The sequence below is a fragment of the Camelus dromedarius genome, chromosome 6 (genome assembly GCF_036321535.1).
Source record: "Camelus dromedarius isolate mCamDro1 chromosome 6, mCamDro1.pat, whole genome shotgun sequence".
NCBI classification, from domain to species: domain Eukaryota; kingdom Metazoa; phylum Chordata; class Mammalia; order Artiodactyla; family Camelidae; genus Camelus; species Camelus dromedarius.
The window spans coordinates 30,839,977-30,865,868 of record NC_087441.1 but is presented as its reverse complement, the minus strand read 5'-3'; the positions used below and the strand labels follow the sequence as shown (position 1 = coordinate 30,865,868).

General features: G+C 35.9%; 1 protein-coding gene across 6 annotated transcripts in view; it reads right to left on the bottom strand.

The window, feature by feature from the left end:
• Window positions 1-25,892, bottom strand: part of PTPRK (protein tyrosine phosphatase receptor type K) — a 510,378-nt gene that overhangs the window by 215,957 nt on the left and 268,529 nt on the right. For all 6 annotated transcript variants that reach the window (XM_064486707.1, XM_010988633.3, XM_010988634.3 and 3 more), the window contains exon 6: window positions 18,692-18,866. In XM_064486707.1, coding sequence (XP_064342777.1) covers window positions 18,692-18,866 — 175 coding nt within the window. The remainder of the gene's footprint in view (window positions 1-18,691; window positions 18,867-25,892) is intronic.

The window sequence follows — 25,892 nt, the reverse complement described above, 5'->3', positions numbered from 1 at the left end:
TTGAAGTTTTCACGTACATGTAGCCAGCAACAGAAGGCCTTTTTTTTTTTTTTTAAGTGTGATGACTTAGTCAAGTAATGGAATCAGGGGACACTATTCACTCCCCCTACTCAATGATCCTGGTTCCCAGGCATGTAAAATCTAAGCCTTTATTTACTCCAAGTTAATCAGGAAACTATCATTTCCCAGTTATTTCTACATGACTCTGGAGGTACAGAGTGACCATTAAGTAGCCAGGCATATCCCTCTATGCATAGAAGTGATACATTACTTTATTATGAAAACGAATTTCTGATGACATGGTAAAAACAATTAAATAAGACTTCGGTCATGTTGATAGCTCCTCTAGATAACAGGCTTTATGAATGCACTACTAACTCCAGCAGAGTCACAATTTCAGGATGCTTTTCAGTTCAAAAAGCATAAATCTTCAGAGACTTTAAAAATCTTCACATCAAAGAAACTGTGTCATTAGCTAATACGGATCCAAGTCAGTTTTGTAACTTAAAGATTCCCAATATGCATTCATTCCAAAGTACAAATGACATAAACTAGCAATTATAGAACATTTCCTCAATTTGGAATTAAACAAAACAAAAAACAACTATGTGTCCTATTAGATGCCCTGGATTAAATCAGGAGATAGAGAACTTTTCACGTGAAATGGGTTCAACAGATGTGGTCAGTGACTCCAGACCAACTACTCCTACTGGCAACTACGTAAAAGAGTCAGGGGATTTGAACAGGGGACCAGAGGACAGGTTCCTGTGCACTTCTATTTAAATCTTTGAGCTAAGAAGAGCAGATTTTTATGCGTAACTCAAGAATGTATAGGTTTAATGATGAACAAAAGGAATGCCATTAAAATAGGGCCGTCCCTGCGGTCACCATAATAAAAGGACTTCTGAATAATTATTTTAATCACCCAGTTCTATTAGTACTCCTCGAGGGGGCCAAAAATATCTGTCCCCATTAGTCAAAGTACCATCAAAAATAAAATCACCACACCTAGTTTTATAATCAGATGGAAATAGGTGGTAGACGAGAAAAAATATAGACCTATCTGATAAAATAACAAGGTAGTGACACTATAAAGATATTTAACCAAGTAAACAGTTACCTTCCAAAGGACGTTTTATACTAGTGTGCCAGCTCAGCCAGCAAGAGACCTTTTATTTCCATTCTATTCGACCGCCTCTATTTCCACACCATAATGGGGACCTAGACATTCAGAATATCAAAATAAACCATCCACATATAAAATATTAGAAGGCAGTCCAACTTATAAACCACCAGTACAGCAAGGGAAAGTTTCTAGAAGAGTAAGACAAAGGGTGTCAAGACCGTAAGTAACACAATCATACAGCTAAAGGGTTGGGCTCTTCTGCCGCTGTTCCTGCTACTAAGGGACAGGAAACCTCCCTTTTCTACTTTGACAAATATCATGTCTTGTAAAAGTAAGGGCAATAAATGGCTACTGGCCCAAACTGTTCATATATTCTTTCTGTGAACTTCCAATTCCCCATCCTTCTGCAACTTTAGCTAGATCAACTGGAAATTTGCTCGGGGCGCCGGGGGGGGGGGGTACAGACATAAATAAAATGTGCAAACATTTTCATACGCACTGAAGAAACTTGAAATGGTACCTCCATGAGTGAACTTAAGAGGATTAAGAAATGGGTAAGGAAGCCTACTATTTTAAGTATTATAAAGAGGAGAAAAAAGTATCAAACTTTTTTGGCATGAAATTTTGTAAAATGACACTTACAAAAATTGATAGCTGAGAGATCCCCCTATTGTACCTGAAAGGTGCCATTTCTTGTTCCAAAGCCGTGCAACTTCATCTTTAAAAGTATATGTCTATGTCTGTGCTTAGGTTTTAAATTGAGGATTTGACATTAAACAAAGGTTAAGAAAGTTATTTTGGAAATTAATCATAGAGCTATACCAGATGTATTATTCCTATAAAGTATAATGATACGTTTAAAATGTAAAGGTACTTATTTGTGCCTGTTTATATTTTATCTGGTTTCAAAAGTTATTTCATTTTAATATTTAAATGCGAACTATGTTAAAGAGATACTTTACTGATTGTAAATTTATATTAGTTTTACAAAATCAAATGTCAATTAGGTGATGAGGAAAAGGTCCAAGGTCAACTGTATGCTCTCCAAGCCATGGTGCCAGCTGGGGGATATTCACATTATAGGCAGAATGGCTAGGGGAAAAATACTAGATAGTTTTTGTGATTATCACAGTATTATAGATGACACACAGGACAATGAAAAAAGACATAAAATAAGTCACTGTGATGGTTTAAAACATGGCCACAAATTTTTTGAGAGTGCCTCCATTGAGAGGTTGGGTTCATGTTCGCTCCTCTTGAATCTGGGTGATCCTGCACCTGCCTAAATATATAGAGCACAGAGGAAGTGGTGGAATGAGACTTTGAGACTAGGTCACAAGGGACTATGCAACTTCCCCTCTGTTCACTGGAACCTGAAACCCTTGCTCTTGGAGCCCTCAGCCACCATGTTAAAAGTTCAGTGAACTGGTGGAGTTATCACAGCCCAGGTGCCAGACATGTGCATAAAGAAGTTTCTAGATGATTCTCACCTCCAGGAGTTTGCGTCACCTGCAGCTGTTCAATTTGAGCATTCCTAGCTGAGGACCCAAACATCCTGGAACAGGGAAAAGCCGCCCCTGCTGTGCATTTCTGAATTTCTGGTTCCCCAAAGCTGGTTGTTGTTTTATGCCAGTAAGTTTTGGGGTATTTTATCACACAGCAGTTGATGAATGGAAAATTATGTCTTATTAAGAGGTTCAGGAAGATGTCGATGAAAGTTGCAAACTTCTTAACACAAAAACATCACTCTTTCCTGATGTCCCTTGCTTACCTGTCCAGCCTCATGTCTTACCACTCTCCAATTCCAATCACATGTTCATATATAACAATTTGTATTTTCTATGGAAAAGTTTTCTCTTATATTCATCTACCTTCACCCTTTATATGGTGCCTGGAGTGACCTTTCACCATTTATAGCCTTAACAAAACCATTCATCTTCAAATTCCAGCTCATTTATTACTGCTTCTGGGAAGCCTTCCTCAGCACACCCTCTCTAGCCTGAAATAAATGCACCTCTTCTTGTAAGAGATTTCTCTATATTTTCTCTCTCTCTTTAGTTATTGAGCTCTGAAGACAAACACTTTATATTATTTGTCTTTAAGTTTGTGACTTCAGACTTCAGTGCTTAGCACATTAGGCAATCAACTGATGATTGTTGAATGAATGCATTACGAAAAATTGAACATAAGAAGGTAATTTAAGGTAGGGTACTACCTAGTACTGGTGAGATATGGAACACCCAGAACTTTCAAGCTGCTTGTTGGAGTATAAATTGACACAACAAGTTTGAAAAACTGCCGTACCTACTAAAGCTGAACATAAGCATATGCTATTACTTATCAATTTCACTTCCAGGTAGATGCTCTCCCAAAATGAGTACATCTGTTCCTTGAAGGTCAAATGCCTATCATCGGTAAAATGGATAAATAGGGGCACAGTCACAGATAGAATATTTTACAACAATAATGTCAAATAATCTACAGATATATGCAGCAATACGAATGAATTTCACAATGTTGGAGAGTGAAGACACATTAAAGAGTATAAACTGAAGAATTCCATTTACCTAAGTTGTTTATTCCTATTAGAATCCAGAGATAATGACTGCTCTGGGGCAGCTGGGTTAGTGACTGCAAGGGAGTGATGGGGACCACTGGGGTGCTGGTGATATTCTATTTTTTGATGTGGATTGTGGGTATATTGTTTGTAAAAATTCATCAAGCTATACATTTATCAAGCTATCTGTGTAATGCACAATTTTCTGCATGTCTACACTATACTTAAGCAATAAATTTTTAAAATTAGTAAAGAGAAAGGTAACTAATTGGTCCCAAACTCCTGCTCAGAAACACTCCCCTGCACACACAACTCAACACAATACAATTAGAATCTCATCTCAACTGAGATTTTAAATTTAAAGTCAGCATCTATGGTAAAATTCTAATTAGACCAAAATTTCTTTTGAAAATTCCTAAATCATTAACAAAAATTGGTTTATATCTTTTTCCTTATACACATCATTATACTAGCACTCCTGACTTACAAAATGTGAGAATCTCTGAGCTCAAAAGAACCGAGGAATGTCTACGCGCAAAAGTTTGGGCATTAAAATCTTTCTAGGTCAAGTTCATCTTGGAGGGAACAGTTGAGTTCTATAGTCATCATTGTATATTAAACATATTATGAGATGACTACATCATATAAAGGCATCAAGTGAAGTTAGTTCTGCTTTGTAACTACACATTGAGAATGTCTTATTTGAATTAATCTGTATATAATATACTATTTTTTACACAGTTCATACATTTCCCATAGCACCTCTCTATTGAAATGTAATATTATTTAACATTACTCAGGAATCATGCCAATTTTAGGTCATTAGTGTCTTGACATTATTTAAACTTTGACTGCATTAATATGGTTAGTTCACAGAAAAACTTTGTGAGGCCATCTCATAGCACCTCTCTGGATTTTTACTCAGGTAACAAACACAGAAATGGAGCTACTCTGCAAGTGAATAATTTGAAAAAGAAAATATGGTTCATGATTTGACTTTCAATGTGAAGAGTTACTCACAGCACATCCCTACCTTGAATACAAAAATAGCATAAGTGGAGGAGAAAACTTCCTCCAGAGCATACATTATAAGTTTTCTAATCCTGTTTCACCAAGCTGAAAATAATGACGATAGAGGTAGTCTTTAAAGGAAGAAATTAAAAACAAAAAACAAAAAACAAAAAACCAAGCCAGAGAGTCTGAGATTTTCATCTAACTTGATCAAAGATGACTGGACCAAAGAAAAGCCCACCTAGCTGAGTGCCATCCAGGAAGCAGTCTCAAGATTTTCATATTCTCATGAAATTAATGCTAAGTGCTGATGGACTTTGATTACCAAGCCCTGTGTCTTCAGAAAAAAGACAAGCTATCGAATTCTTAATGATTTATTTTTCCCACAATCAGGGAAGCTTTGAAATCCAGAGAATCTTATTAGAGACACAAAATATTTCCAAAGTTTTTGTAGAGCTCCAAAGGTCATTCATAATTGTTGGTATAAAATCCAAGAAGAATGTTCAGGTAAGAGAGGAAGAAGAATGCAAAAGGAATATCAGAATAGTTAGGTTCTTAGCTTTTAATAAAGCCCAAGTGTGCAAGATGCTGCTTCGATGCTAACAAAGCCCTCCTAGGCTTGCTGGAATCTAGGTTGAGCGAGCATGCACACGCACATGTGTACACAGAGGCATGCAAACGTTTATGTTAGTACATCAGAATCTAGGAAAGGGGCACGTGTGGTGGTCATGGTTTTCTGAATACCTTGTATTTGATTTAGAAAGAATCATACATCCCCTGCTCTTCTGTTGAGAATCACAGAATAAAATGATGTTATAGATATCATGTTACTTGACAGGACAGGATGCAAGTTAAAAGTATCATGTTACTTGACAGGACAGGATGTAAGTTAAAAACAGTAGCCAAGCAGCTTAAAGTAAGTACATTGTTCATGTACAGCAAAGTGTTACCATAATGAAGAGAGCCTGAGCTCTGGAGTCAGAGTTGGGTTATAATCTAAGGCCAGCCCCTAAAAGCCCCATGATCTGAGCAACTTCACCAATCAGCCTCAGGTTCCCTGTAGGTAAGATGGGGATATTAAAAGTTGGCAATATGAAATTACAGAAATAATGCATGTAATAAGCCATGTATCACAGCACTGACACATTGTAAATTATTATAAATAGGCTTTTTTTTATTACAAGTTACTCTAAAAATTTATATTCTGTCTTTTTATTAAATTTACATTCACTTAGAAAGAATAAATGGCTTACTCGTGTTCATCATCCCCTGTTACTTTAACCAGTTACTAAATAACCTTATAAGTTGATGTTAAGCTACGTTCACTACCAACATAAAAGGAAAGTGAAAAAATTCCAAGTGCAAAAATTCAAGAGGAGAAACAAGTCCCTAGGGACATGCTCTCATTATTGACATATTTCATTCAAAAGAAAAGTCACATTTCCAGATAACTTTCAAATTTTCATATATTTGTTATTAACTAAATCTAGGATAGTTATTTTTCAGTAATGAAATGGAAGAGGCATAAACAGAAGTTTTATTAGCTTCTTGGTCCCTCCTGGAAAGAAATTAGAGGAGAGAAAGGAGCTTTAGTATCATGTACAAAGAAGTATAATAATATATTATAATTTAAAGACTAGATTTTCCCATAGCTACATATGGAATTATAAGACCCTAAAGATCATGTGTCTTAGTTATTTTTATTAGCAACAATTACAGTAATTAACTTACGGCAACTGCTCAAAAAATGTTAACCAAATCAATGAATAAATTGAGTTCTATGTTTATAATAAAATAATTTTTTGTTATTTAAAGTGATTGAAGAGAAGTGAGAGAAAGGATAAAAGTTTAATGATACTTAAAACAAACTCTATTTTACTTTGGTATTGCAGAAAAATTCTCTTATAAGAATCAAAGAAAACACACACATTCAAGCAAGAGGGTACACTTCATCACGTAGCAGAAAGAAATGTGCTAATGATAAAAGGTATTCATAGAAACAGTTTCAATTATACCTTGCTCTGTTCCTAAGCCATTCAGTCAAGGCATGGGCAACAACAAAACACTATTTTCAGTATCAAAAAAAAGATGATCAGTATCAATTGCTTAAAACCATCGTAGATAAACAAGACACTACTTTAAAAATATAGGCAAAGTAAGGCAAGAAAAGAGAAAATTTAAACTGTTGGAGAATTTTTAAAAATAATTATAATAAACTTGTTATAATCATCTTAAGAATAGTTTCATGTAACACCATAGGCTCAAGATCATGAAAGGTCATTAATATATTGCCAAACACATTTTTATGAGATAAATTCAATTATAATTGCTGTGACTATCCCAGCCACAATTTAGACATAGAATCCAATTATCCATTTCATTTTCATTTATACCTCATGGGCTAGATCATTTATCATGTTTCATGATAATGATCAGAAGACACACGGAAAGCGATTTCTGGAGGTAACAAATTACCTACCATATTAGCATAGCTTGTAAGATCCTGTCAACGACGACTATGCATAAATATGAGGTAATTAAATTTACAATGTGCAGGAGTGTTTGATATGCTACTTGCTTCCTGCACAGCTGCCAAAAATCTGGGTTGCTAAATGCAGCAAAACCGTTTGGCTGCAAATAAGGAATCATTATGCCCCAGAACTCCAACAGGTAGCTGGTATGCTGCGGCTCAAGAGGCTGAGATGCATCTTTCATCATCTGGTATTATTACTTTTTGCCACCACACCATCCATCATTACAGTGCAGACAGCTTGAAACGATAGTCCTGGACCCTCACATTACTGCTCCTTGAACTCTGTCTCATCCATCTTTTGCATCATCCCTGATTCACAGCTAAGTACCCTCTCCCAGCTGCAAAACCAAGTGTGAACCTGTAATGCCTTTAACCTACAGTGCCTCTCTAATAGTAATTGATTTCTCTTTATTATGGAGCCACTGTTCAGAAAAGAATACTCATGCTTGCTGATGTTGAAAGATGATTTGTAAAAGATCTGAGTTACAGAATTCCAGTAGTTGTAAGAAAATGCATTGCTTTGTTTTGCAAGTTGGGCTTAGAATTGCATTAGTATTTCTGTTTGAATATTTATTCGTAAGACTCAGAAACACAAACTTAGGCAGACTTAGATGCCTCTAAGTGCAAAGGCACACACGCCTGAAAGAGCAGATATCCTATACCATGTACACAAACGCAATGCCTCAATCTGAAAAACTATTCATCAGAGTTTCAAACATGTTTATTAGTAAATTTCAGAACTTTAAGGATGTTGAAATTGCAAAAAGTGTTTTTATCCTTAACACAATGCAAACAAAAGAGAGGGATTTAAAGTTGGATGCAAGAATATTTGTGAAAACTGCCTTTTATAATAAATCTCTTGCCAACACATTTTTTTCCTTCTTCACTGATTGCTAAGAGGACCTTCAAAAATGATACCAGTTACACAGTGGTTGGTGTACCATAAACTATCCAGGACTAAAGGGTTTTAATTCCGCTCCATGTGAATGCTGTTATAAAAGTTTAATAAATCAAAATGATCAAAATGTTCCCAGTGGCAGATTGGGATTCGTTTTCCAATTCAAATTCTCTTTAATATATGGCTCCTCTGACATCTTGCATTTCCACCATCCATGTTGAATCCCAAACACCCTGCTTTTCATCATTACCATGCATCAACTAGTCCGGTCATGGTAACGACTTTTTAACAATCCTGCACAATATACAAAGAAATGTCAAACCCAGTGGGGGTTTAACAGAGAAAAATTATGGCAGGTGGGAACTCTTTATCTACCCTTAAGTAAATATTTTTAAATGACCTGCTGTAATGAATGACATTCTTTGAGGGTTGAGAAATGCTGTTGGCCAAAAGTCTTAGAAAGAAAATCTCCCTCCTTCCAGCGCTTTAAAAAATTCATGTAAGAAAAACACACATCTAGGAGCATTAATATCTAGGAGCATTATCAGGGGCACTCAAATTCTGAAGAGCAGAGAAAGTGGAGAAGTCTGGAGAGCTTGCTTTATTTCTATGAAGAAAAAGTTTTTACAAAGAACAGAAAAAATATTGTCACTTAACGGATAGCCTCAAACCCAACTAGGAATCTACATGAAGATAGCAGGGAAAAATATTTACACAGGATATATCTTCCATGTGTTTTTATACGTGAAAAGTGTCAGGAATAATGAAAAACAGACACTTAACCATATCAAGGTTCTCTTTCTAAATTTTCCATTTAATTGCATACATCTGCTTTTATCCTAAGTTTAACAATATGAAAAATTCTAATAATATTGGCTAAAGACTATGAAATGGAAGCTTATAAAATTCAAAGAATTTCTATAAACTAAGTACCTATTGTTTAATTTATCTTGTGTCATACCTATTTAATACCCTTCAACTAGTTGAAGCCTTTCCCACATGCCTAAAGGTTTTAAACCTGTCTCCAGTATCCCAATCTAGAGTTTACAACTGAAATTAGTATGTTCTCAAATAAGTTCTTCTACAAACCTTCCAAATTTTTGTCCATAATATAATATTTTTCATTTAGTATCCCAGGCTGACTACTGCTCCTGTCATTCCACAATGTTCTTAAGAACATCTCCACTGTAATCTCTCAACCTTGACTTGCCCTTTCCATCACATGCTCTTCAAGGATGCCTCAACGTATCAAGATTTTAAGTTTAGAGCCCCATAAACTTACTCCGTACACACTTATCATTTGTCAAATCATCTCTTATCCTAGGTTTCTGAGACAGTTACAGAGACATGAGTAACTTACTGCAAAACTCTCAAAGTTCCCAAATCAAATAATATCACCAATTTATATTACTTAGTCTGGCATTCATATTGCTCCACCACTGGGCCTCAAAGCACACTTTCAGGCTCATCTCAGACTTCTCCCTGGGAAAATGCTGTCATGGTCCATATTTAATACTAGTCCCCAAGAGCATGTGTTTTCCTATGTTACACCCTCTGTTTGAAATGCCCTTGCTTATCTTCAGCTACCCAAATCCATCAGTGGTGAGATAAAACTTTGCCTCTCCCTCAGCTCATTCCCTGACCACTAAAGTCAAGCATGAGGCTGTCCCCCTCTGTCCCACACATTAAGACCATGCCATTCACATGGCACTTTGCGACCTATGCTGTTTTTGTTTCTTTAGCAATTACTTGATGAGATGTCAGCAGGTGTTGGCCATGGTGCTGGCCACAGAAACACAAGCGTAAACAAGCAAAAGGGAAGAGTCCTTGACTTAGTCAATCGAGTGGTGGAGGCAGATGTTAGGAATGCAGGAATATGCTGAAGACTTGTGAAGATGCGCTGTGGGCAGAAAACTCCTAGGCTCAAAGGGAGAAGACAGCACAGTGCATTAAAGCAGGTGAAAGAAAGTCAGCGTCGCTAGTTTGTTGAGCAAAGGAGACTCTTGTGAAGGAGTGGAGAGGTGGGCAGACCAGATGAAGATGGGCCTTGGAGGCTGTGATGGGGCATCTGGAACTGATATTACATGAACAAGAAGCCATCAGAACCAGGAGAGCACACTCTGACACTTTGTGAAATACAGTCAGTCTGTTGCTGTGTGAAGACTGACTTGGAGAAGGCAGGTGCTAATGTGGGGAGACCAGTGAGAAGTTTTTACAGAAGTACAGTAAAACGAAGATGGTGACATGGTTGAAAGCACTGGTACTGAAGGTAAAGAGTGCTGAGGAGCCACGGGTTTGTCATAAAATTCAGAAAATGAAAGAAGCAGTCAATTAACATACATATTCCTATTCGCTGTATGTCACCCAACAATGTGAAAATACTTGAGACTACTATAGAAATATTTGTTCTGCTCATACTAATAGTAGGCATTATGGAGAGATCTTTTGAAAACTTGGAGCTAAATAACAGTGGAGAAAAAATTGTAAAACAAAATTGATGGATGTTCTTCTGTACTAGACAATTTGGCCCTTAAGGTATTTTGGGGGAAAAAAAATGAGAGGAACCAAAGGAGATAAGAATGTGAAAGTATGCATGTATCTGAGGGAAAAAAAGTGCAGGTGGAGGAACAGCAAGTGTAACAGCCCAAAAGCAGGAATATGCATGGAAGAGTCTGCATGCTGGCTGTGGATAAGGAAGGAGGTGAGTGACAGGAAATAAATTTTGAGTGGTACCCAGGGAATATTTTACTTACAGTCTTTTGGACCAGGAAGTGGCTGTGATTTTTTTTCCCCTTAATGTGAAGGAAAGCCACTGGAGGGGATAACAGGGCAACAGGAGAATAACAGTGGTTTCTCCCACATGCATATGAAGATGAAAGAAAACACCAGTGCAATTAGGAAGATGTAAATAACTACGTGTGTGAAATTTTTTCCTAAAAGCCTGCAGGTTCATTTGTTATTTCTTCATTGTTTTAACACCAGGACAGACTCTGTGCCATCCACAACTAAATATGACTCCAAATTGTGCACCACTGCAGAAAAAAACAATCAAATATGTTCTTAGTTTCAGGCACAGAAAGCAGAAAATGGAGAACGTTATCTTCCAAATTATAACCTGAAGTTAAAAGTAATCTGTCCCTATAGCTCATAAGAGATGAGACCACATCTGTAGGCCATAATTTCTCTAAAAACAAACATCTGAGCTAAGATAAAGCTGTATAAGGAGAGGTTGTTACAGATTTACACATTGAGAAAAGCTGCCCATACTTTGCCACAATTAATCTCTATCCACTCCCCAGTCTCCAAATCCTCACTTTTAACACTAAAATGGTATAACTTTTTCCTTTTTTAAAAAACCAGTAACTATGAACTAAACACAATCCACGCTGAGGACTAACACAATATAAATGTTTATCTGTACTTACTTGTGTTGACCTTATGATTGTTTTTATTCCTCGCTAGACTAAGTATTTCTTAGTAAAGGAAATAACATGATTCATATTAATCCAGATGGACAGGAAAGTGCTTTCCACAGTAATACGATCAACTTCGTTGAACAAGTTGGCTTTGATTGGTTCACCTAATATTTAGCTTCTACCTAACATTTCATGAGTGTTCTCTGTTTCTGCTTCTGTGTACCTCCTAGCTTAGGCTTAGGAAGTCAGGTTCCTGATGCTATGTTACTAGTAAGCAGGATGTGTATTAGCTAGCTTTAAAAAGATGTGAGCATCTAACTGGCAAATAGTTTATGTTAACTGCCAAAAAGCGAAACACTGAAGCTCACCTGTCAATCACACTCTAGTTGGGAGGCTGCTACTGACTCTCTAGAAGATGAAGTGGTGGGAAAGTGGATGAAACTCAAGGGCTACAATTAATGAAGACACGTCCCACCACAACACTTATACCACCATCTATACTCATTCTACCACTGAAAACTAAGAAATACCTCTCTGCCTCACTGATTGATTCCAATCTGTCAGCTATAAAGCTTCTGTTTAACATTCTGTAAGACTCTCACAGTACAACATTATTTACCAAAATAATGCTTAATAAATTTGGTAAATACCTGTTGGGAGGGTATTTTCTATTTGTTAGGGGATCTTACTTTTTTCCCCATAGAATTAAAGAGGTGACCAAAATTGAAGTCAAACTCCATGCCAAAAATATTCAAAAATTCTACATTTTCCTATATAATTAATTAAATTACAAATTGCTTGAGAGCTTGGACTATATGTCTGCAGTTTCTTTGTAATTTCCTGGTGCCTATTACCATTTTAAGTACTCAATAAAGGCTGCTAGCTGATTTTTCACTCAAGTTATAAATTGACTCCATCGCTTCCTTTTTGGTTTAGGGTAAGAGAAAGAAAAGGAATGAGCAGGGAGGGGAATATAAATTACAAAAGCACTGCTAGTCTGGGAAGTTGATATACATCCTCTGGAAGAAATGAGCCCACATTACATTTATCACAAACTCCAAGAGAACAGAATTGAGAGACTCTGAAGGAAAGTACAGACCTGCTATTAGTGCCCTGAAAACAAATTCCCTAGAGTTCAACAGAAAGCGTTCTTTGGCGTGCAGATCATTCTGCTTCCTCTTTGATCCTTCTCAAATTCTTAAGACAAAAGCTCCAACAAAAGCAAACTCCCCAAAGATACACTCCAAAAAAAAGTGACCAGCACCTCAACTGCTAAACATTATGTAGAGCTCTACATGTGAATCACCTATGCAAATACATTCAGAAATCCTCTGGGAAAGAACTCTCATTGCATTGTTATTTTTAAAGCTGGCAAGAAAAAACATCAAATTAATGACTCGGGCAAGACAAGAGCTACACTCTACCGTTTTCATAAAGCAGCATAAGAAAACTCAGAGGAGGAGAAAACTAATAGGAAAAAGTATCTGGAATGATGGCGCACAAAAGTGAATAGAACAGAGTTCCAGTAATAATATACGATCTGAAATAAGGACATCTAGTACCCTTTTGCTCATTTAGAATTTAAAAATGTACCAGACATCTTGTATATTGAATCACCTGAATTACAAGTAGCTGCTATGAATGAGAGGAGACTCCAAATGTTTCTTTTATCATACTCAAGGGTAGCAATGTAAAAATTTTTGATATGCAACATTTGGAGTCCCCTCCAAATTTGAGGCATTTGGTATCCCCTGACTGACGATGTCAGGGCAGTTGGGGAACTTACTATGTGATTATCCATGTGTTCTTAGACTTTCATTATAGTTCAGATTTTATAAAATGTAGGTGTTTAAATTGAATTCTCCTAGATAACTCCAAACTTCCTGTCACCTTGACCAGTTTTCACAATAGAAGCAAAGAAAAAGGATCTTCAAATCACCATTATATGAATTCATGAGTCTGACAGCTGTGCTACAAAAAGTTAAAATCAGTAGTGTGATTTTTAGTGATATTAAGCAGAATCCTAAAGGACTCAAGCTAGAAATCCCATGGCTTTCAACCACCAACCAACAAAATTATTAGTATGTCATGTTTCCATTCCCAAGTGTCCTTGCCTCTAATACAAAAATAATAAAATGAGGTATTCAGATCTGATTTTTTAACTGGTATATACAAAAAAGACTAGAACACAACAAATTTGTTAAATCAAGATTGCTTTTCAAGTGAGAAAAAAAAATCATGCTAAACATAAAGTCACCCTAGCTAGTTCATAGCTCATACGAGAAGGAAAGAGAGTAATTCAGACACTGCAAAAAACAACCGTCATCATCTTCTCCTGTATGCCAGCAGTCTTCCCTCCATCTGTAGGTAAGGATGGAATGTGGTTCATCATCTAGTTCCTGCATCCTTTGGGGGCAGCCCCACTGCTCTGATTTCAACTACATTTTACCTACGAATTTTTAGAAAGGTACCAATTGTTTTTATATAAAAAAGGTGCAAACAAAGATGAACTACACAAGCTCTGATGAAACACAGACTACAAATAAGTACAACGAGAGCAAAATCTGAAAAGTTCAAATGCAAACTGTTAATTTGGATGGCTTTCCTTCTTCACCTGTGTAGTAGGTAACTGGTACTAGCAAGTGATTCCATTAACAGCTCCTCATTCCCCATATAAGCTATGATCCTACTTCATGCTGTTACCTAACTTATTATGATAACACCCTTCCCCCATATTACCAACTTCCAAACTTTATATGTTCTTCAAGTTAAAGTTTTATCTTCTTTTGAAAAATATCCTCAGTTCCTATCTTACTGAATAGAATTGACTCCCTCTGAATAACTATGTTAGACTCTGCAGTCCCATATACAGAAGTTCTCTACTGGCCATTCTAGTTGTCTCTCCGTACACAACCACGCAATTTTTGACCCCTGTGGGAGATGGTAACCTCTCTATCCCCAAGTGGATAAGACCAAAGAAGTACGTGGCCATATTGCTCTCCTATGACCATGATGAGATTCTGGCTTAGGATAAAAGTCAAAACTATGAACTGCAGTGTGAAGAATTAGAAAGAATCTGAAACCTTCAAGACTAAATGAACCAATCCTGAAGCCTATTTCTGTACCTTCCTGTTATTCAAAGTCAGCAAATTCCCCTATGTTTATACTAGTTTGTATTGTCTTACAAAGGGAAGTATCTACAACAATCCAAAGTCCTTATGATTTTAAACACCAAAATCTGTTTCACAGGCCCACCTGCACTGGTACATGTGTTGCCATCCTCCCCACTTTACAGCTAGGGATCGACCGTATCCATTAGGAATAGATAAAAACATTAACTGAATACTTACGTCCACAGCATTTGACAGTGGCTAATAGTTGACACTAAAATTTAAAAATCAAACCAACAACAAAGACAAAACACTGTCCTTTTCACATTAAAGAACTTTAAAAATGTAACTGGAATTTAAGAGACAACAATGATAGAAAAGCATAGCTAACAAATGGGAACAGAGATGGAGTGTTGGCTGTAGCAACCAGAGGATTTTACAGAAGTTTACTGTGGGTCAGTTGGTTAGAAATGTAGCTGGGTCTGATTCAGAACAGTGGAAAAGAAAAGATAAGATTGCAAATGAGGTCAAGAATGAGAATCTAAAACATAACTTAGACTACGAAGTTGGTGCTTTTAGTTTGAAGCTTGTAAACACCATTTCAAGGTGTATTTCACGTTTTTACACTTCAATTTTGTAGAAACATTGAGCAAAACATCTGTTCTTCATCTCATCCCTGTAAAAACTTCTTTGTCAATAAAGATTGGCTTCCACAAACTGAAGATGTTATCATTACTCAAAACGATCTGGAAGCAATGCTAAAGTCATGATAAAGTAACTTCTGTTTCAGCATACTTTTTTTTTCCTTCCTCTGGCTGCGGAAACACGGGGATCAATACTCTTCAACATGAGAATTTTGCAGTGAAATTTTCATTTGTAACAAACGGCAACCAAAACGCCTTAAGCATGCCCTGTCACTTTCAGTTTAGGAGAAAATGCACTGATAAACTCTTACCCTTGGGTCATCTTTGACAACAGGCAATATTGTGCCAGATCTCATTAAAGACTATTCATATCACTGCCCCAAAAATTTCCTTTAAAATTACCATCTTTTGTATTCATGTAACAGGATGTCAGCTTTGAAAGTGCCAGTGAGAGACAAGACCTGTCACCATAGTTAATTCTCAGCACTACTTCAACACCGGGACAGCTGACCCCGAAGGGTGTGATTTTTGGTTAACAATATTTATTTGGTGGTTATCTGGACAAACAAGAAAATTTATTGCTTTATATTAAAGTCTTCAAAGAAAACACCAAGCAAAGTATCACCTGTAAGTATTAGAAATATAAAAAAACTAAAATATATTGAAAAGAATAAGAAAACTGCCACAACAATTAAATTATATTTCTAAAATGTCAACAGACTCTGGGTAGCACATTCAAAGCATCATCATATTTTAACCCAATAAGTACAATATAAAATCTAAAGCAAAATATAGGCGAAATGGCAGGACTTTCTTAAAATAATAAGTCAAACATTTTTATGAAATTCAAGAAGTCTCCTTTTATAAATCTTATTGAAATATTTATTTTACTCCACAAGTAACACTCTTAGAATAGCCATAATTAGAGTTTCTCCAGGTAAAGAAAACCAAGCTTTGATAAAATGATACAATGTACTTTTCAATTCAGATAAACAAAGGAGATCTAGTAATTCCAAAATAAATCTCTTTTAAAATAAACAGGCATCAAATGATTATATGAAAGAAGGAAATTTATCTTTAAAGGGAGCACCTGGACAAAAACTTCAACTCTTTAACTCTATAAACTGTTGCATACATTGGGGGCCACCTCCTCAAGAAAAATTCCTATTTTATTTACATTTAGTTATACGTATATAAACCATAAGGTATTCAAAAGCACTCTAGGTGGGGAGGGTATACTCTCAGTGGCAGAGTGCATGCTTAGCATGGTTGAGGTCCTAGGTTCAATACTCAATACCTCCATTAAATGAATGAATGAATGAATAAAGTGAATTACTGCCCCCATCCCAAAAGTGCTCTAACTGCACTATTAAAAGCCACCATCTCCTTCAGAGGCTATATTGTTAAAAGTCACCAACTCCTTCAAAGGCTGTGCTATTAAAAGACACCATCTCCTTCAGGGGCTGCACATCATGAATGCACATACAGTACCATGAAGATACAGTGAGCATGATGACTCAAGAACACACCCACCTTCCCTATCCATAGCATATTAATCACTCTGAAGGTTACCCAAGGACACTTTCAGGCTTTCAGAAGCAGGCTCAAGTAAGAAAGATGCAGAAACAGGGCTCAGCAAAGATGAACATACATATGTGTGAACATAAGATAAACTGTCTCTCCACCTAAACACTGGAGTTAAATTTTTTATTTTCTTATTAGTCAATGATTTGAAGCTGTGATTTCATGAACTTAAGCCAATGATATAAACTAACCCTAGAGACATGAGAGAAGTTTTATTTATTAATAGAGTCATATCCAATTTACAAAGATAAACTTATTTTTGATGAGCTACAGAATCTCTCAAGACAAAAGCATCACAGGAGGTTAATAGCATTATTTAATAATGTCAGTGTGAGAAAAAAGTGGTGGGAAAGAATGAGCCCAGCATCAGGAGTTAAGAAACGGAGTTAAAACTCTGGCTCAGCCAGTTATTAGATCTTTGTGGCTCTGGGCAATTATCAAATACTCTGAATTTCAATTTTCTTCTCGCTAAAAGTACTAAAGGTTAAAGTGTTAAAATCAAGTAAATCTTAAAATGAAATAATACATATAAAAGACATTCGATGTCAAGCATTATAAAATACAGAAGCTTGACTAAGGATGTATCTCATTTTCTCCTTCCAGCCTCCAAGCCTTGACACAGGCCTTGCTCTCTGCCTGCTGGTCCTTCTGTCTCTTACCCCTTTCCCCCCACATCATCTGGGCAACATTTTCTCAGATTTAAATTCTATATCAAAGAAATTCATTGATAAAGGCCTTCTCTGATGCCTCTGACAAATCTCAGTCCAGTTTAGATGTTTTTGTTAAAATCTCCCAAACTTCTCCCTGAAGAGATTTACATAGTTTATAATTATTTTCATTTGCATCATTATTGATTGATGCTTGATACTCTATTCAATAAAGCTGCTTTCCCTTGAAATTTTCCCATGGCTGATGCCCTCATTTTTTTTAAGGTTTCAGCTCAGTTGTCACCTTCTCAAAGAGACCTTCCAGATCATCTTAACTAAGATATCAATCCCCATCACTTTGTGTGTTTATTTTCATTCATGACACATGTCATGACTTGATATGATATTTTCAACATCTTTCTATGAACTGTGTCTAACATAACTCAGCGTTAAGCTACATATGGGCAGACTGTTTGTATTTTATTTACCATTGTATCTCCATAATCTAGAACTGTGGCATATACAGGGACTCAGTTAATTCTGAATGAATGTAATACACGTTGGGCACTTGTACTGGTTTTTCCAGTATTTCACTACAGGTAAGCACTGACATGTCACAATCCCTCACAATTCCCCTGGTAGCCTTAGCATCCAAGAATACTGAGGACCTCTTAGCAAGTCGCTATTCCTCAGATTCTACAGGGGCCAGAATTAGTGCACATCCAACACTGGGTTTCGACAGTGGTAACATTTACAGGTGTACCTGGAGATAGAAACTTTGACCTTGACATAGCTGCCAGAACGCTTTGAAGAACTAAAGTAGTTTCTGTAGAACTGTTGTAATCAGGAAAAAACAATCTAAAGTTGAAATGCAAACTAGATGACGGCCATATAGAATAAAGTATTTTATGTTTGGCCCTATTAGATCTTCTAGACCTAGATTCCTCTCATTGGAAATCACTTACTGAAAACGTGTTTGACAAACTATACGACTACTGTCTTAATCTGACCTTAAGATATTTTCAGAACTTTTATAATGATGTGATTTTATAGTGGCTTGAGATGAAGAGCACTAGATTTAAAAATCAATCCAAGTAGCTACAAAGTTGCTTTTGTTCTAACGAAGCTACACAATTTCATGAAGTTGAAAGCAATTTTACTTTACCTCTCACAATAAGTTGAGCAAAATTCGACACACCAGAACCTCGTTCTGACTGAGTTACACAGCGATACAAATCCTGGTCAGTTTTTGTCACTTCTTGCAACCTAAAGGAAGCAGCAAATCTTCTGTGATTGATGTTCTTAGTCTGGGCTACTGGTATATCTTCTCCATTTCGTCTCTGCAAACAGAAACCAATCTTTAAAAAACAGGTTCTTAACATTTCCATAAATCTAAAGCATCTTGGCAACCAACATCTGTGATAAATTATTCTCGATCATTAAATTAGGAAGAAAATATCCATGTACCTCCACAAATTTTTACCATTGTCTTTCAATCAGGAAAAGTATGTAAGTAAATATTGCTATCTTTTAAGGAGGGTGTGCTGAAACTATAATAGTAATCTCAGTTTTCCATAAAATTGCTATTAGCCCAGAATAAATGAATTAGCAGGACAGCTAATGGTTCCATGGCAAATGATTCACTGCCACCTCCCTTCTTCCAGAGTTTATTCAAAATCTTCTTTTAGCCTTTATACCATATTGCAGGTGCTTAATAGGTTTGTTCCCTCCAGCAGACTGAGACCATGCCCGATGCATCTCGGTATTCTAAATGTGTAGCATGCGATCATGACAGAATGACTATAAAATACTAATGAATAATTTACAATCATCCCCAAATCTGTGCTCTTTGCAAACTTTTATCTCTTTGGCATTAATGACAGCCAATTTATACCATTTAAAAGAAGTAATCAAAAGAACCTGAAAGTTAAAAGCATATCTGTCAACTTCCAAAATGAAATACTAGAAAACATATTTATGATATCAGGGTGTCTCACACAAGGCCACAAAAGAAATGATTGAAAAACTCAACTATAATAAAATTTCTACTTCTATAGGTTGAAAGACATCGTAAATAAAGTGAAAAAAAAAAAAGCCACTAACTGTGATAAGATATTTGTCCTGGAAATAACCATCAAAAGATAAATAGCTAGGTTATGTAAAATTCTTCCACAGTTCAATAAGAAAAAAGACAAATTACCCTATCACAAAATGGACAGGCTATAAAAAGAGAAAATGTATATGTCTAATAACCATGAAAGGAGATCCTCAACCTAAATTTATAAATTCTTTATGTCAAAGACAGCTCAAAGGGCAAAGAAAAACCACAACTATGAGAAAAAAAATTGGTCATGATTCTCAACCTCACTTCTTGTTGGTAAAATGCTGTGTCCCTGGTACCCTTTTACACTACCTGAAATACTTCATCTGCTAGATATGGAAAACAAAACCCTATAATTACTAATGGAAGTGTCAATGGTTAGAGTCATTTTAGAAAATAATTTGTTACTGCCTAATAGATTTGAAGATGCATAACACTTAGGACCCAACAGTTCCACTTTTACATGTCCACATCTGAATCACTCTTGTATCTGTGATCACACAGATATGTACAAGAATGTTGAACTCTGAATCGCCTGTAATAGTTAAATATGGGAAAGGTCCAAATAATCCTGAGTAATAGATAAATAAACTGAGATTTATCCATTCAATAAAATTCAATGTGGCAGTGAAACCAAGCAAACGAAGACCAGCAGGGTCCTGGTAAAAACTGTTGAACAGCTCCTACATTCCACTGAAACACACGTAGGCATGTTTAAATCTCAAAAACAGAAACCAAAAGACAAACAAACAAAAATCCTTAACAAAAATTAAGATATGAGACAAAAATGCAAAATACCAACTTTTATTAAATTAAACTGGTGAGTACCTTAGTGGTCAATTCATTGTTTTTTATATTTTTTTGTATGTCTGAAATACTTAGTAATTTTTAAAGAAGTAAATAATAAAGAGATTACTCTAATACTTTAATAATTGTTTAAATCCCAAAATCCACTGTATCTTTCATCACCCTTATACACATCTGAAATGATACATATGTGCATATTATGTAGTATATATGTGCATGTGTATATATATGCACATATACATAAGGACATGAAGTCTCAATTATGACTTCAGCATTTTTCACTCAGCAGATATCTTATTGTTTCCTGACCCACCCATTCCATAATTTTTTTTGCACCAAGTTGCCTTGCTCATTCCCCTGGATAATAATAAAGAGAAAAAACAGCTTATACTCAAAAGCCCTAAAATATAAATTCACAAAATCCAGACTAAATTCTTTTTACCTACAAACTTCATGAACAAAAATAAAAATTGTTACACGTGCTAATCTCAAACTGCATTTTGTTTCAATTATCACATCATTTGATACCATCTTTTTAACTGGAAGGCAGACCGTGACTCAGCACTCCTTACACGCCCTCCCTCACGCTCCTCTAACTTCCCCCTCCAATTGTGCTCTCCACCTTCTGCCACCTTTCTCCTTACCATTATTGATATTTCCCAGTTCTGCAGCAAGACCAGCCAATTCCTGCTACTCACCCTGCCTTCTAAATTATCTTCCTTGTGCGCACACACACCCAAGTCTTTCAACATTGTGCCTCTTTCAAAAACACACCTTCTCTTGTGAAGAGTTTCCTAGTACCCTAATGCTTCCCTCTCAGTAATTGTTATTTCATTTTTCCATTTTGATTGGCATTCATCTCACAATAACCCATTCCCCCAAATTTTGCTCAAAGGAGGCCACATTTTCTTCTATTATCTTACCCTTTCTTTTGGTTCCTCACTGGCAGACTGCTCTTTCACTAACCCACTCAAACCACCTCTCAACTTCTGGAATTCCCAGCATGCCCAAAGAGCCTTCCAAGCAGTTACCTACCAGGTCAGATTATCCTCTCCACTGCAGTTCTGTGAATATTCTCAATGACCCAAAACTTACCCCGTCTCAGTGACGCCCAACATCTTTCTTCACTACCTTGTTCCTGTGCTAAGATAGTTTTCTCTGGAATCACAACTGCGCATGAGATTGTATCTCCTATTCCTTCAATCCTCTGCATCGTCAGTGAGAACTCACTTTATGACCTTTTATTTTTTTATAGCTTTGTTTCATTGTAATACAACAGTGTGTCTTATTTATTTTTTTGCCTTTTTTGATTGAAGGATAGTCAGTTTACAATGTTGCATCAATTTCTGGTGTACAACATAATAGTTCAGTCATACATATACATACATTTATTCATTTTCATATTCTTTTTCATTATAGGTTACTATAAGATATTGAATTTAGTTTCCTGTGCCAAACAGTATAAACTTGCTTTTTATCTATTTTATACATAATAGTTAGTATCTGCTGACTCTTTACTTTATAACCAGCCATTCCAGAGGTTTTCACTAGCCTGAAAGAATTCTGGATTTTTTTTTAACTTTCCATTGTTTTCGCCCTGCCAATACAGAATCTGCACTATTTCTTTGCAACAATTCCAGGATTGCTATGGACTTCTGCTAGAATCAGCCATCATGAAAAATCTGAATAACCAACAATGGGGATCAACAACTCTTAGATATTGATTCCCACCCACTGTGATATGAGTTATGAAGTCTAACTACTTCCTCTGACTCAACTTCACATTTCACCAACCTATACATACTCTTCACTTTACATTCCTACTGAAATTGTCATGAATAGTGTGTCTCAACAACTCAAAGATTATCATAAAATGTAATCACAGGCCTTTCTATCTTGACTCTCTTCTGTAATATATTCTATATAAGTCTTTTTGCCTTTTTGTGTGCTAAAATCACCCTGAAGGTATGGCTTCAAATGTTAATATTTTTTCTTCCACAGCATCATATGTATAGCATGCCGTCATTATTTAGCAGGTACCAAAGTTCTTTGTTAAAATAAACTAAATTTGCTGTTACTTTTAGAGGCAAGAATCATGTAATGTCTCCTTAGGCTTTCATAAATTATTGTAACAAAACATATAATAATCATTAATTAAAGCTATTATAAAAGGAAGCTACATAAATACAGAACCTCAAGGGCATCTAGATCATTTATGTCAAGCTCTTTCTGAGCCACACCGCAGCTCAGAGATGTTGAGGGCCCTGCTTAAGGTGATCCCATGAGGAGATCACAAAGTTGATTACATTACATTATGTTTATATTTGTGTGTATTAATATACTAATGTAACTACAAAATATATATGTTTATACAGGGTATACATTATTCATATAATTAATGAGTACAGTAAACAGGTGCTATTTACCTTGTAAAACAACAGTAAAATAATTACACAGTCATAATATTCAGGGGTTTTTTTTCAAAAATTATTTTGATAAGTACCTCCATGTACCTCATGTTATATTAGCTATTATCTTGGTTCTGTCACTGCTCTCTCTCACAAACTTTCTGTAATAGTCATTTCCATTTAAAGCTTATAAAATCAGAGTTCAGAAAGATTAGAAATGTGATACACAGCCTATTAGTAGCAGGATTAAAACTCAAAACTAAATTTAAAAATGCAAAATCCAGCAGTTATTTCCTCTAAAATAAACCAAAGCTGCTTTTTGTTTCATTTGTATCATAGGTCCAGTGATTTGTGTAGTATTTGTTGTTTAGCCTTGATCAATGTATTGTGCCCATGAAAAAATGTAATCTGCTACACTAGACAATGCTATATCTACCGAACATCCAGTAATGCATTATAGTTCAAAGTAACAATTTATGATGTGTACACTTCAGAAGTCAAAAATAATGATAACTTTTTCTTTTATAAGCCAAAATAGTAGGTCTTTGCCTGCCTACAAGCTATCAATTTAGCAGATTAGGCAGGGCTATGAAAGAAGGAAATAAGAAGTATTGGTAAATATATCTCTTATGCAGACGTGTCTGTATATAGTTTTCTGCCTTTACATGCTTCAGTTCCAGGCTTTATATACTGCTTTGAGATTTTTATGTGATTTCTCCATTGCAAAATCCCCAACTCTGAGAAATAGTAAGAAATGAACCACAAAATTATATGATCCAAGGATTACAACCTAGCACTTTGCTTTTTTCATTTCTCTACCCTCTTCCGCAGATCCTTGTCACGCGTTCTTATTTATTTTGTCTCCAATACAGGTTGCAGAGACCCATCAATTACCAAAAAACTCTAGGCAAGTCACTGGAATTCCTGAGCATTCTCACTCTATTAAAATAAGTAAGCTTCGTCATGTAGGGTGCATGCAGTATTTATCTGACAGGTTCAGCTGGTGGCATAAAATAGTTTAGTGGTAATACTGGTTAATTCCCAAAAGCTATAATGACCTGTAGCATTAGGATCACCTGTCAGATTGTTACAAGTACAAAGTTCAGAGATCACTCTAGATCTACCAAATCAAAATCTGCATTTTTATAAGATCCCTAGGTTATGCACCAAGATATTGCAGCTTGAGACACACTGGTCAAAACCATGAGGGTCCTGTGCCCATGAACAGTTGACAGGTGTGATTCTGGCCAATGAGACAAAATAGAAAAAGGCCAAGTCATTTCCAGAAAGGTTTCCTCACTTCTAGAGAAGATATATTGGGTCCCCTTTTCTTTTTCTCAATGTCATGCCTAAAATGCTGAGGGTGGCACATCGAGGAGAAAGACAGAATCATGTTCTTGATCACGTGTCTGAAATGGTGTCAACAGCTCTTAGAGCCCCCTTCTTTCTGGACTTCCTGTTAAGTGATATAACACATTTGGTTTTCTATTACTTTCAGCTTGAAATCCTAAAAGTTAATACCAGATGGTTAAAACACGGAACAGTTTATTTCAGCTTCTCTTTTCAAAGCTTGAGGAATAAAATTAATCCAATTTAACATTAAATTAAATAACGTGGCACTTAGAACACTTGCAGAGATTATTTCACTCTATTGACTTGAACAAAAAATCAAATTACACTTACTGTTTTATTTATTTTTCACTGCCTTTCCTTGAGCACATAATGATATATGTCTCCTCCATCCTCTTAGAATTGGAAAAACTGGAGACTATTTTCCCATGTTTGGTACTTTGGTTCCTACTGAATAATACCAAAAGGGCTGCATATAATTTGTCATTACTTGCCCTTTTTCCCAAAATTAATCCCAATGTAAATCTGTACACTAAAATTAAGTAAGGTTGAAGTGAATTATATAAAAATACAGCAAAATTAGTTCCGAGAACCTGAGGGTTCCTTCACGGGGCTTGTCTGCCACATGAAATATTTTTCGTTCTCATAGGCATGATAAAGCTAATAATGTTCATCATTATTATTGAACAATTAAATCAAAGAATTTTAGAAACATGAAAGGGTATCATGGCAAACTTAAAGGTTCAGAAACATAAATTTCTAAAATTAGACACATGTCACTATTTTGAGAAAAGCATTATTGATTTCAATAGTTCAAACACTTAATAAGAAAATAGCACTCCTCTAGAAAAAATGACAATACTAAGTTTACCAAGTATCTACTATATGGCAATGAAAGAACTGAACAAAGTGAATGATATCTGACACAAAAAGAGAGAAGTGGCAGATATAATCCTGACATAAAGCAGGGTAAAAACGTGCTGGGGATAGCAAATTACTAGAATCAGAATCATAAGCCAAGTTTAACAAAAATAATAATAAAGTCAGCTATTAAGCAAAAAAAGGAGTTTTAATTTAAGAAGCGTAGGTGTCTTTGCAATGTTGGGAAAAGGTGACCAATATGAGGAGCCACACAAAGAGGGCGTGAGTACGGAGACTGAGCCCTGGGAGAGGATACTATGTTCTAGTCCTGAAATGACTATTTATTAGCTTCACAATTTCTCATTACTTCTCAAATCTCTACTTTTTCATCTAAAAATTGGGATATCAATTTGTAACTGCTTATTCGATAGAGACAGTGAGAATATTAGGTGAGATAACTGTGCAAAAGTTCTAACTGCAAATCCTGCTAATAGCAATATTGTGAAGATAATAACCAAAACCACATCTAAGTGAATGATACATTTGATAACTGTGATGTCTTTTAGTGTGTCAGCTTGACTAGGCTACAGTCCAGTTACTCAATCAAAACACTAACCTAGGTGTCTCTACTAAGGTAAGTTGTAGATGGGATTGGATTAAAGTCCATAACCAACAGACACTAAGCACAGAAGAATATCTAGATAACTGGGTGGACTTGATTCAGTCAGTTGAACTGTCTTAAAAGGAGACTGGAGGCCTCCTTGAAGTAGAAGAAATCCTACCTGTGAATAGCAACTTCAGTCTGTGCCTGAATACTCCAGCCTGCCCTTTCCAAGTAT